The sequence below is a fragment of the Nannobrachium achirus genome, assembly GCF_963921795.1.
Source record: "Nannobrachium achirus genome assembly, chromosome: 12".
Taxonomy (NCBI): domain Eukaryota; kingdom Metazoa; phylum Chordata; class Actinopteri; order Myctophiformes; family Myctophidae; genus Nannobrachium; species Nannobrachium achirus.
In genome coordinates, this window is record NC_137832.1 from 11,308,023 (window position 1) to 11,321,103 (window position 13,081).

Sequence of the window (13,081 nt, forward strand, 5' to 3'; positions counted from 1 at the left end):
GTGTGTGCGTGCGTGCGTGCGTGCGTGCGTGCGTGCGTGCGTGCGTGCGTGCGTGTGAATGGGTGAAGCTATATAAAATGCCCCCTTTCCATGCCAAGAAGGCAGCATTCAAGAGAATTGCCTTGTCAAAACTCTCCTGAACTTGACATATGCTGAACGAATTGTATTGCCCTCTCTGTGTAGAAATCTATGCCGTTACGCCACGTCTCAAGTATGGACTTGATAATGGTTAGTTCAGTGTGGTATCAAGCACCGAAAATGCCGAACTGGGAGGTCTGCTATTTTCACCAAAAGGTCCTTTTAGAAATGTCAGCACCTGCCTCTCTAACATTCTCTGCACATCCCTGTTCTCAACGACTGGAACTTCCTCAGTCTGGTGGAATGTGTGGTCTGTTGTTAGCGAGTCTGAATTTTGAATCGTGGCTCCCCTGAAAAGGTGTGCATTTGTACACTTCTACTTCTGAGTGTGGAAGCAACCTCTCTGACATTTGTTTTGAAGCTGATTCGGTCATGTTGGGTGTGATTACGGGACAGTTGAGTTGCCATGTGGATGTGGCTCTGTGTGGGTGGTGGGGGGGTAGTCAGCTGTGCATGTATTATGTATTTGACCTAAGTGTGTGTGTGTGTGTGTGTGTGTGTGGGGGGGGGTCCTTGGAAACTGGGTCACTCACTCCCCTCACAGTGTCTCTCTCTCTCTCTCTCTCTCTCTCTCTCTCTCTCTCTCTCTCTCTCTCTCTCTCTCTCTCGCTCTCTCTCTCTCTCTCTCTCTCTCTCTCAATCTCTACACCCCTTTGATTGCTTAATTGATAGTCAGGTATCAAATATAAATATATATAAATATATACTATTGAAAAAATGAGAGACCTTCCATAAGAAGGGACAAGTCGTTATGCAGTGAACAGTTGTCAGGATTCTGCACGTTGTCTGGATGTGCAGGAGTCCCTTCTCTTATATCTATCTATATTTCTCTCTCCATATATAAATACATACAATTTAAAAACATTTTAAAGTCGTGAAAATAGCTGGTCCACAAGCTCACAATTGCCTCCACCATTGCAAGCCTTGCGACTTGAGCTTGCATAGATCTGATATTTCCACTATGTTTTTGCGACACTCAAGGGTGATGATGAACTAGGGCATTTATTTACAGGGGAAATAATTAATTACATTTAAAAAAAAGGTTGAAACATGGGGATACAATGTTAGATAGATAGATAGATAGATAGATAGATAGATAGATAGATAGATAGATAGATAGATACCTTTATTATCCCAAGGGGGAAATTTAGTTGTCCAGTAGTAGCACAGCAGTATACAGTTATTTACAAAGTTACAGAGACGTAAGAAAGATAGATAAGAGGGAAAAAAACAAAACAAAGACAAGAGCAGTACAGTACCAATAAGGAGAAGGTGCATCAATAGAGGGGGCAAATAATATATAAGTATATATACATAAAGTGTCTTGCAAAAGAGACCATAGCAGTCAATGCTAGTTAGTGCAAACAAGTATCTCACTGTCATTGTTAAACGAAGCAAAAATACTCAGAAACTACCAACACTAACAACCTAATAGTGCAGTGTCAAAAATCAGTGCGAAAAACGAAGAAACTGTGTTTCCACCTCACAGCTACGGTGTACAGTTGTACTGTATAGGCCCACGAGGCTTCTTCATTGTAACCTACATACATATATACTGTATACTGTATGGGATGTTTAATTAAGGTTGTTATTTGGCCACAAGAGCTTTGCATAATGCTATAAAGTGGGCCATTCTGAGGAGCCTTTGTGGTTGAAATGTTGATACACCTGACATGTCGTTAAACTTCTTTCATGAGCAGTGAAACCTATGGTGTTTGTGTGTGTGTGTGTGTGTGTGTGTGTGTGTGTGTGTGTGTGTGTGTGTGTGTGTGTGTGTGTGTGTGTGTGTGTGTGTGTGTGTGTGTGTGTGTGTGTGTGTGTGTGTGTGTGTGAGAGAGAGAGAGAGAGAGAGAGAGAGAGCGAGAGAGAGAGAGAGAGAGTGTTTCCCGAATTATCGCAGAATCCGTAAAACTACAATATTTGCCTCTGAGACAGTGTTGTTTTTGACAGCAAATTTTCATTTAGTTTTAGTGATAGTCTTTTGAATAAAAAGCCATTTTGTTTTAGTCATAATTTTGTCACCTGAAACATTTTAGTTTTAGTAAAATGTTATAGTCGACTAAATATCATAAGATTTTAGGCGACTAAATCTACAGTTGATTTAGTCAACTGAAATGTATTTTGGCAGGCCTTGATGGCATTGTAATGACTGATTTTAAACTTGTTTGAGTGCTGAAAATAGCAGATCTACAAGCTCACAGGTGAGCTTGTAGATCAGCTATTTTCAGCACTCAACACCTGAGAGCAACCAAACATAAAAATTCTCTTCTCCACTAGTCCTTCACTTTTAGTCTTTTTAACATTTTAGTCTGGTTTTTATTTTGTTGACGAAATTGTCAATATATTTAGTCTTAGTTTTAGTCATTACAGCTTAGTTTTTATTACGTTTTTATTTCGTTTTCGTCAGTGAAAAAAAAACACAAACATTTTTTGTCATAGTTTTAGTCAACAAAATCAACACTGCTCTGAGATGTAGTGAAGTAGAAGTAACACAAATACCTAAAAATTGTACTGAAGTACATTACTTGAGTAAATGTAATTTAAACCACTGCTTTCCACCGATAGTAACTGAAGCGATAGAGTGAGAGAAGCGCAGAGAGAGAGAAAGACAGGCTCTCCTGTTGAGTGAAAGTTGTCAGAGGAGTGAGAAAGCACTGCTGTACGTCTCCAAAATCCCACAGGTTCTTATTAAAATCCATCGTGGCTTCTTGGTTTGGCTGTTTGGTTCCAATGCAACCCAGAGAAAGAAACCCTGTATCTCCATATTTTGTCTTTTTTATCATTTCTGTCCATAAATGAATGACCTACTTTGTACTTTGTCGCATGACAATGTAGCACAAAGGGTTTCCTGCAGGAAAAAGTCTTGACCAGGGGGGGAACTCATGGCGCAAGAATTTTTTTGATAATTAATTAATTCGAGTAATTAATTCACTTAAGTTTTTATATTAATTCTTATTTTTGCCCTATAAAAAACACATGAATGTGCCCATGATGACGGAATTAATTCCCTTATTTTAGACTAATTCTTATTTTTGCCCTCAACATAAAAGGAGAGGTTGACTCTTGTCTCTTGGCCAGGTGCTACAGATTTTAGGCCAGGGGCCCCCCCTGGCCAATAAAGTGCTGTAGGAAACCCAAGTAGCAGAAACAGACGACTATTTTTGAAAACTTGGGAAAGATGTATTTTATTTTATTGTATTTTTTAATAAAGTGACATGCCCAAGATAGGGACAATAGGTTAGAGCAGTGGTTCTCAACCTTTTCAGGCCTTGACCCCCAAAATAATACATATATATTTTTTAACTGGGGGCCCCTCCACACTAAGAATTGAGGCATTACATTTTGTATAACACGGTTCTATTGTGAAAATAGCAGATCTACATGCTCACGCCTCGCAGCTGCTATTTTCACAATTTCTGCCTCTAATATTTGACAATTTGGCCAATGTTACATTTTCGTCATTTTAGATATGCTAAAAAGTCCTTAAATTGTCTCTTAGAAATGTGCAGATACCCTCCATACACTTAAACTTCATGTTGGTTTGTTTAATGTTGAGTGAGAAAACAATAGTGCACATCAAGTTAATCATCTGGGGACCCGACCCACAGGTTCAGAGCCAGTGGGTTAGAGGCGGTTAATTATTGTATTCACATCAGTGTTCATTAAATGCACTGCCTGGCTGTAATAGAAAGCCTATCTTATTGCAGTCTGACACAAACACTCGGCGCTTCCATTTGATGCATGGAGTTTCTTCTGCTATGACAGTTAGCTGTCAGTGTGCTGCGCACAGTTACATAACCACGTATTATAATACTTCACAGATGGACCATAAATATTAGCGTTGATATTTCAGTGGCATTTGCGCACATCCCACCGTGCGCTCGCTAGGGCATTAGCGAAAAAAGTCGACAAGTCGACTCAGTCTACTTCATTACACAAGTCGACTCCCACCAGAGAAAGTCGAAGTTGAAAAAAAAAAAAAAAAAAAAACTTTCTATTGTGAAAATAGCAGATCTACATGCTCACAACGCCTCGCGAGCATGTAGATCTGCTATTTTCACAATTTCTGCCTCTATATATTTGACAATTTGGACAATGTTTAATTTTCCATTTTAGAGGTATTAAAAAGTCCTTAAATTGGCACTTGACACTAAAACCTTATGCTGGTTTGTTTACAGCTGAGTGAGAAAACAATGTTTCACATTAAGTTAATCCTCTGGGGACTGGGGGGGGGGGGGGGTCGTGTGCAATGTGATGACGTCATCAAACGATAAAGTCGACTTCGACTCAACTTTTTACTGAGTCGAGTCGACTTGGAAAAATCACAAGTCGTTAATGCCCTAGCGCTCGCAGCCCACGACACGGCGGCATGACTTCAAATTAGCGCCACGATTTTGTGCGTGCGTGCGTGCGAGTGCGTGTGTGCGTGCATGCGCGTGTGCTTGAGAACACACATGAAAGTGAGAGAGCGAGGCAGCCTGTGTCTTTTGTACGCTATGCGTAAATAAAGCGGCAGATCAAAGCGACCAGGCCTCGCTTTCAACCCCTGGGATGATGACCACAACGCTGGCTAGTGGAAAGAGGAGGATTCCGCTTACAGCTCATCCGCACTGCCCGTGACACGAGAGATGAAATCTCATTCAAATACATTTGTTTCAATGAGACCGCCCTGACGTACGGCGAGCGACAACGTATTGCGCAGTGACGTCGTCCACCCCTCCTATATTCGCTTGCAGAGTCTCTATTTGAGCGAGGTTTCGCGGCCTTATGCTGCCTCTAAACACTTTTTATTATTATTTATTGATTTGATTGGTTCAGGTTTAAACCAATTTTGGTTTAAACCTAAATCGGTGGTTTAGGGCACTGGTTCTCAACCTTTTCAGGCCGCAACCCCCAAAATAATGACTTGGGACCCCCCACCCTGACAAGTTCTTGGAATTGTAGGAGTTGGCATTACATTAGTTTGACTCAATCTGTTCCATTGTGAAAATAGCAGATCTACTAGCTCATCTATTTTCACAATTTTGGCCTTTGATATTTGACTCTTTGACCAGAGGTACACAAAGGAGTTAAAAGTCCTTAATTTGTCACTTTAGAAATGTATATCATACACTTATACTGCACAGTATGTTGGTCTGTTTACTGTTGAGTGAGAAACAATGTTAACATTAAGCTAATCATCCTCTCTCTCTCTCTCTCTCTCTCTCTCTCTCTCTCTCTCTCTCTCTCTCTCTCTCTCTCTCTCTCTCTCTCTCTCTATCTCAATCTCTCTCCCTTCCATCATTCTGTAACATTCCTCATGCTAGCTGTTATGATTGAGTGTCGGGTCTGTCATGTTAGAGTGTTTACCCAGCATAGCTCTGTCTGTCCCTCGCATGGCCTTGAGGAACCTGCATCAACACCAGTAATTAGGAAGGAGAGGGAAACCTATTGTTTATTTATTTTTGGTCGACACAAATCTTGTACGGAGGTCCCTGGTACAAAGTGTTTTCAGATGGGGGTCCGCTACCAAAAAAAAACATTTTCATTTGGGGGTCCTTGAGTTGCTAGGTTCCAGACCATAGACCCCGCCCACTCTCAGAGTGGACTGTTTCTCTGGTCTGGAGCTGAGTACATGAATCGTCAGTTTAGCAGCCAAAAACTGCGGCTGATCCAATGAGCGCGGGGGGGTGGGGGTGGGTCTAACGAATATCCAATCCGCGCAGCAGTTGAAACGATTCAAACGAAGTTCACAAACACAGGCAGGCTGAGGCAGGCACACACATACACACACACACGGGCGCGCGCAGATTTCACCAAGATGTTAATGTTGATTACATGTTTCTGGTCGCAGTTCTGTGTGGAAGCAGTCACTGGCACAGACAGAGACACACACACAATCACACACACACACGCTGCGACGTGCGTCACGTTCACCATGCGCCGCGATCACCGTGCGTCACGATCAGCACGCTCGCAAAAAAAAAGTCCCTCCCCCGTAAATCGCTCAGAATAGGGCACAGTTTCAGACTAAAGCGTGAGCTGAGTCTGAGATCAGGCTACTTTAAAAGGCCAGCGCTCCATTGTGTGATTGTGTGATGTGCGTGTTCAGCTGTCAGTCCTTCAGCCGTCAGTGAAGGAACATCTGCCGTTGATGACAGTGGTGGTGGTGATAACATCGGCCTGATGTGAATAACAGATCTACAAGCTATGGTCTTCTAGCTCTGTTCTTTTGTTGCAAGCAACCCCCCCACATTTGTTGCTATTGTGTGTGTGTGCTCTGTGTTTGTGTGCATAAAATATTGTATTTATCATGTCATTATAGTGTGTGCCAGCGGCTACGTCATTGTAGTCCTTAGCGGCCATTTCTTGGGTCAAAACACAGGTGTTTCAATTGTTTGATTGCATAGAACTAATGCTATAGTCTAATCAGAACACCTGTGTAAGGCTGTGTTTACCCAAGAAATGGCCGCTCTTAGAACTACATTTGGCACACCCTATTATGACCGCTGTGCGTTGTTTGTGTCCTGGCAGTTGACTGACTTTGACAAGCTGGAGGACCGAGGAGGAAAGGCCGACGCTTCCAAAAGCTGCTGCCGCTCTCCATGCACCGCCATGAAGCACCGCTCCCGCTCACAAGGTACTGCACCAGGGCATCCTAAAAAGTAATAGTCGGGGATCCACATGCCCAAAATCTCAAGGAAAAGGGTTGAACCTGTGATGTTCTGCCACACTTTTTATTTCTGTTTTATCTATTAGTTTGGTCATTAAGGTCCACAGAATGAGAGGCCTGCTCTGCCGGAAACATCGCAAAAAAAAGTTATGGACATTTGTATATTCACTGTCCCATTGACTCCACTAGAAATATTAAAAAAAGAAAAGAATTGTGCTTTAAGTAGCATGTGAGGGGTCAAACTAGGGGTTCTTCGTCATTCTGAATCCATTGCAAGCATTTGTTTTGCATGAAAAACATTCCTTAGGCAAAATATTGGCAACTAAACACTGTGAAAAGTGATGAGTCATCACTTTTTTCCACTTCTCACAGTTCTGGGTGGCCAAAATGTTGCCCAAGGAATGTTTTTCATGCAAAACAAATGCTTGCAATGGATTCAGAATCATGAAGAACCCCTAGTTTGACCCTTCACATGCTACTTAAAGCAGATTTATTTTTATTTTTTAAATATTTCTAGTGGAGTCAATGGGACAGAGATATACAAATGTCCATAACTTTTTTCCGCGATGTTTCCGGCAGAGCAGGCCTCTCATTCTGTGGATCTTAATGACCAAACTAATAGATAAAACAGAAATAAAAAGTGCGGCAGAACATCACATGTCCTCACCCATTTTGGTGACTGGATCCCCGGCTATAATCAAAATGTGCTGTCAAATAGGGCTGTCACGATGTGACATTTTACATGACGATTAATTGTCACTCAAATAATTGGCGATTAACGATTTAATTGTGTTTTTGTCCTTGATAATTACATTTCTGTTTGGCTTTTAGGCTTTGAAGTTGTACATGGTAGATATGACACATAACCTAAATACACAAAGAAATGACTGACATATTTGACAACTTACTACTTAAAAAATAACTTTGATAGTGGAAATAGCCGATCTACAAGCTCACAACGCGTCGCGATGCGACGCGTTGTGAGCTTGTAGATCTGCTATTTCCACTATTTCGGACATTCACGATTATGACGATTATGACAAAATAATTGTCATAATCGTAATTGTCAAAAAGTTGGGCTCCCATCGACTTTCTATACAGGAGGAAAATACCCAGAAAGAAAATCTGCTTTAAGTAGGATATGAGGGGTCTAACTAGGGGTTTGTCATGATTCTGAATCCATTGCAAGCATTTGTTTTGCACAAAAAACTTTACTTGGGCTAGAAATGGCCCCCCAAAACACCCAAAAAACTGTGAAAAGTGATGACTCATCACTAAACCATCGTTTTGTGGGGCCATTTCTAGCCCAAATAAAGTTTTTTTTGTGCAAAACAAATGCTTGCAATGGATTCGGAATCATGACAAACCCCTAGTTAGAACCCCTCACATCCTACTTAAAGCAGATTTTTTTACTGGGTATTTTCCTCCTCGATGGGAGCCCAACTTGATATGGATAATTCTATGGGTAATTTTCAAAACAAAGTTTGGTACCCAAGGCTAAAATCCATCGTTAGGTCCTAAAGAAGCCTCAAAAAAAGGTTGGCGCTTTTATCCGCTTCGTTTTGATAATTTTGTTAAGCCAACCCACTTAGAAGGTCCTGGGTTCGATTCCCGCCAGGGGCGCTGGGGGCAGTGTTCTCTCCTCCGCATCATCAGTGCCCATAGCCTAGTGGTGGGGTTGGCGAAAAGGCCTTTCTGTGTGGAGTTTGTGCCCAGGATTACATTAGATAATTGACACCGGGTGAAAAATGGGTTACAAAATTGTGGGATAAAAAATAAAAAAAAATCTAAAAGTGCTGTCAAACTGAACGCTGTGTGTGTGCTCTAGGCGGAGGCAGTCGCTTGGAGTCGGTGGGGGAGGACGACGAGCTGATGGTGGAGAACGGAGACGCGGGCGCCGACGCCGCGGACAAGCCTCCGCACGGCCGACGCAAACACTCGCTGCCCCAGCAGCTGGACACATCTGGAGTGAGACAGGTCAGCCCGTCAAACTGTATGTTAACTCATTGCATGCCAGGCCCGATAGTCCCGAGATTATTTTAATGTCTTTCCCTGCCAGGCCCGATAGTCCCGAGAATTTCCGCCATTTTGAAAAAAAAATGTATTAGGCATGATAGAAATCGCGAAATTGCATGTTTAACCCCCATAGCAACCCCATCTATCAAACATGGCAGCCATCTTTGTTTACATTTTAGGAAAACATAATGGCTTGTATCTCATGAATGCCTGAACGGATTTCCATTCGGATTTTTTTGTTTGAAAGCTGTGAGCAATGTGGACACACGTGGTGCATTATCTAGGCATGGGTGTGCATGATCCGTGCACTATGAATTACATGGAAGTCTATGGAGACCAGAGGCACCATAGAGTACGAAGGTATTGTTAAATGGCGGGGAATGTGTTAAGCTGCAAAATGTATGTTAGGTTTAAACCAAGTTTGGCTCTTTTCCAAGTGATGGAGCAACTGCTACTGAATTTGCAGCTTAACAAAACTAATTGATCCTAGCATATGATATTGGACAATTTCACGATAAATGCAAATCTCCACTTTTCTTTTTAATCATAAATGATCATAGCAATTATCGTCCCGTCCCTAGTGATAATACTTCCAGTTCCTCCTCTCTGTTCTTTAGGAATACCAGATGGTTAAGAAGTCGGCGCGCTCCCTGAGCACGGTGCAGGTGGAGTCTCCATGGAGACTGGCCCAGCCCTCCATCATCTCCAACATCGTCCTGATGAAAGGCCAGGGCAAGGTGAGGCACCGTGAGACCCAAATGCATTTGGGTCCCCCTCCGGAATCAATGGGGGTACATTTATTGTTATCAAATTATTGTCTTAGGAATGCGGCAAAAAACTAAAATTCTTATTGAACCCAAGTCTCCATGGCGTGAATAATCAATAGAAAAAAAGTCATTTTGGGGGTGAACTACTGCTTTAAAATCTAAAATGACACAGATATGGCTTCCCGGTTTGAATGAGTTTTAAATGTGATCCTAACGCTCATTATCTTCAGGGCTTGGGCTTCAGCATTGTCGGAGGACAGGACTCGGCGCGCGGCCGGATGGGAATCTTTGTCAAAACCATTTTCCCCAACGGAGCAGCTGCAGCCGACGGCAGACTGAAGGAGGGTAAGGACCAGCTCTCTCTCTCTCTCTCTCTCTCTCTCTCTCTCTCTCTCTCTCTCTCTCTCTCTCTGTCACTGTCTCTGTGTTAATCTCGCCGACTAGAACAGTGGTTCTCAACCTTTTCAGGTCACGACCCCCAAAATAATCATATTTTAACTGGGGAGTTTAGTTATTAGTTACTTTGCAGGTGTAAATTATAATATTATAAAACACACATTAACCCACTTTAGCCGTATGTTATACCTTGGCTATTTGAAAATAGACGATCTACAAGTTCACAATGCGTCGCATTGTGAAGTGTTGTGTGCTTGTAGATCTGCTATTTTCAAACATTTAGTACTTTTGGTACTTTAAGTACATTTTGATGCCAACACTTCCATACTTTTACTCAAGTACATTTTTGAGTACTTTTTCCACCTCTGGACGTGTTATTACTTTACAATCTGGTCATTATCTGTCTGTCTCTTTCTTACTCTCTCTCTCTTTCTGTCTATTCCATCTCCTTGTAGGAGATGAAATCCTGGAGGTAAACGGAGACTCCCTCCAAGGCCTCACACACCAGCAGGCCATACACACCTTCAAGGTAACACACGCACGCACGCACACACACACACGCACATGCTGCGACCCTGTATCAGCATCAGCCAGGAATAAAGCTCGCACCATTTCTCAACTACGTGTCAGTAGGCTTTGGGCCAAGAAAAACGGCTCAGGGATCACACACACGCACGCATGCACGCACGCACGCACGCACGCACGCACGCACGCACGCGCGCACTCACGCACGCACCATTTGGGAAGTAGCCAATAGTTTGGGAAGTAGACAAATAGTTTAGGATGCAGACAAGTAGAACAATAGTTTAGGTAATAGAGAAATAGTTTCGTTAGAACCGGAATAGTTTAGGAAGAAGAGAAACCGTTTAGGAATATGAGAAGCACTTAAGGGAGTAGAGGGACAGTGTAGGTCTCAGGGGTTCTCAACAGGGGGTCTGGGACCCTGAGGAGGTCCTCAGAGTTCCAACAGGGGGCCCTCCAAATCGGTGTGTGATAGGATATTCAACTTTATCCTCATGAACCCTAGCATCTAGGTGTGTAACGATACATTTTAACAGCGATACGATACGTATCACGATACATGGTTGACGATACGATACATGGATGATATCGGTTCATTCATGGTGATACGATACGATTCGATTCAATGATTTAAAATCGATATAGTAACTGTTTAGCAAAGATGAAATCTTTGTAAAACATGTGAAAAATCTATTAATATGGAAGTAAACGCTGTGATTATCTAGCAAATACATGGACATTATATTTCAACACATGGACAAAGTGTAGCTATATGGAATGGAAAGGTAATTAGACCCCTCTTTTTAATTTTCCCTCTGAAAATTGCCAAATACAAGGCACAGACTCTTAGTTTCCATTCAATCAATTGTTTGCATTGCAAAACGATTTGATACCGATTACTGCATTTTAAAACGATATGATACGATACAAAGCCAAAACGGTACAATATTTTGCTTTTGCAAACGATATAGTAGATCATTGCAAATTAAAAACGATTTTTCGATTCGGTTACTATATCGTTACACCCCTACTAGCATCCTTATTTTGAGGAGAATTGTCTACAAGCTCACAACGCCTCGCTGTGGTCGGCCACTTTCGCAAAGAGGTTTGGTGTAGGTTTTGGTGTTCTCCCCATAACGTGTTCCTTCCACGCGCTACGTCCAAGCTCCCCCTTGTCAGGTGATAAGAAGCGGCCTGCTCACTCCTCATGCACTGAAGAAAGCATGAGCTCAGTTCGGGGCCCTCCCCAGGTTGGCAGAGGGAGAGCAGAGCCCAGGATTACAGCTTAGGCAGTTGGCACCGGGTGAAAAATGGGTTACAAAATCGTGGGATAAAAAAAAATTAACTTTAAAAAAAAAAGAAAAAAGTGTGTCTCTCTGCTCCGCCACAGCAACTGAAGAAGGGTGTGGTGACGCTGACGGTGCGAACGCGCCTGCGCAGCCCCAGCCTGACGCCCTGCCCCACCCCCACCCTGCTGAGCCGCTCCAGCTCGCCCAACTCCACCGCCAGCGGGGGGGCGGCGGCGACGCCCGGCCCGTCCTCCTCGGGACCGGACGAGGCTGCCGCCGATGGCCGCAGTAAGGGCTCCCCCGCCGCCGCCGCCGCCGCCACCGTGGGCCCCACGGGACCCCCGGGACCCCCGGGCCCCGGACCCAAGGACCGCGTCATCATGGAGGTCACCCTTAACAAAGGTCTGTTCCAGCCGTGGGGGAAGAAGTGCTCAATTTTATTTAATTTCTTTACTTAAAGCTATACTATGTAACTTTTTTAATACAACAAATCTTAAAATTGTCCTAATTATTAAATCGCTAAAGTTTTAGAACACCCACTCTGTTAATTTCAGCTGTTAATTTCTTTATATGTTTTCTACTGAGCCCGTGTGGCCGTAACCGGGACTGTTTTTCCCGGCAAAATTACGTCATCTGTATACGTTGTCTCCAGAGCACGGATTGTACACTACCGGCCAATCACAGCGCGCGTCTTGCCGTCTCTTCAGGAAGTAGCTTGCTTCAACAGCAGTGTTTACGCTGGTGTGGGAGTCTAGCCTGTTACTCCCCAATGCCTGGTCGCATAGGAACGAGAGGCCACTCTACGGATGCGTATCGGTAAGCTGCAGGCGGTCGCGGTGGTTTTGCGGCCCGCTCCGGTGGTCTGCAGCGACCCAGGGCGAAAAACTGCAGAAAAATGCAACTTCCATAGTATAGCTTTAAGTGAAACAATCGAGTACTTTTTTGTTCCACCACTGATTGTGTGGTGTGTGTGTGCTTCCACAGAGCCTGGTGTGGGCCTGGGCATCGGAGCATGCTGTATGACCCTGGAGAACTCTTCCCCTGGCATCTACATCCACAGCCTGGCCCCAGGCTCCGTGGCCAAGATGGACAGCAGACTCAGGTACCATCAGCGCTGGAAAGTAACCAAGGACATTTATTTAAGTGCTGTACTTAAGTATAGTTTTGAGGTGTTGATTATATTATTTTACTTCTACTCTGATCCAAATATTGTACTTTTGCTCCATTACATGTAAAACTTTAGCTGCCAGTTACTTTGTACATTTCGATTTGTATTACTAAACATACATTATTAGCCACTT

General features: G+C 43.3%; 1 protein-coding gene across 1 annotated transcript in view; it reads left to right on the forward strand.

Moving 5' to 3' along the window:
- pdzd2 (PDZ domain containing 2) overlaps positions 1-13,081 on the forward strand; it is a gene marked incomplete at both ends in the record, with an annotated part of 171,941 nt that overhangs the window by 107,317 nt on the left and 51,543 nt on the right. The window contains 7 exons of the mRNA XM_080738444.1: positions 6,652-6,757; positions 8,619-8,767; positions 9,424-9,543; positions 9,804-9,918; positions 10,425-10,498; positions 11,882-12,182; positions 12,765-12,882. Of these exons, the coding sequence (XP_080594570.1) occupies positions 6,652-6,757; positions 8,619-8,767; positions 9,424-9,543; positions 9,804-9,918; positions 10,425-10,498; positions 11,882-12,182; positions 12,765-12,882 (983 nt within the window). The remainder of the gene's footprint in view (positions 1-6,651; positions 6,758-8,618; positions 8,768-9,423; positions 9,544-9,803; positions 9,919-10,424; positions 10,499-11,881; positions 12,183-12,764; positions 12,883-13,081) is intronic.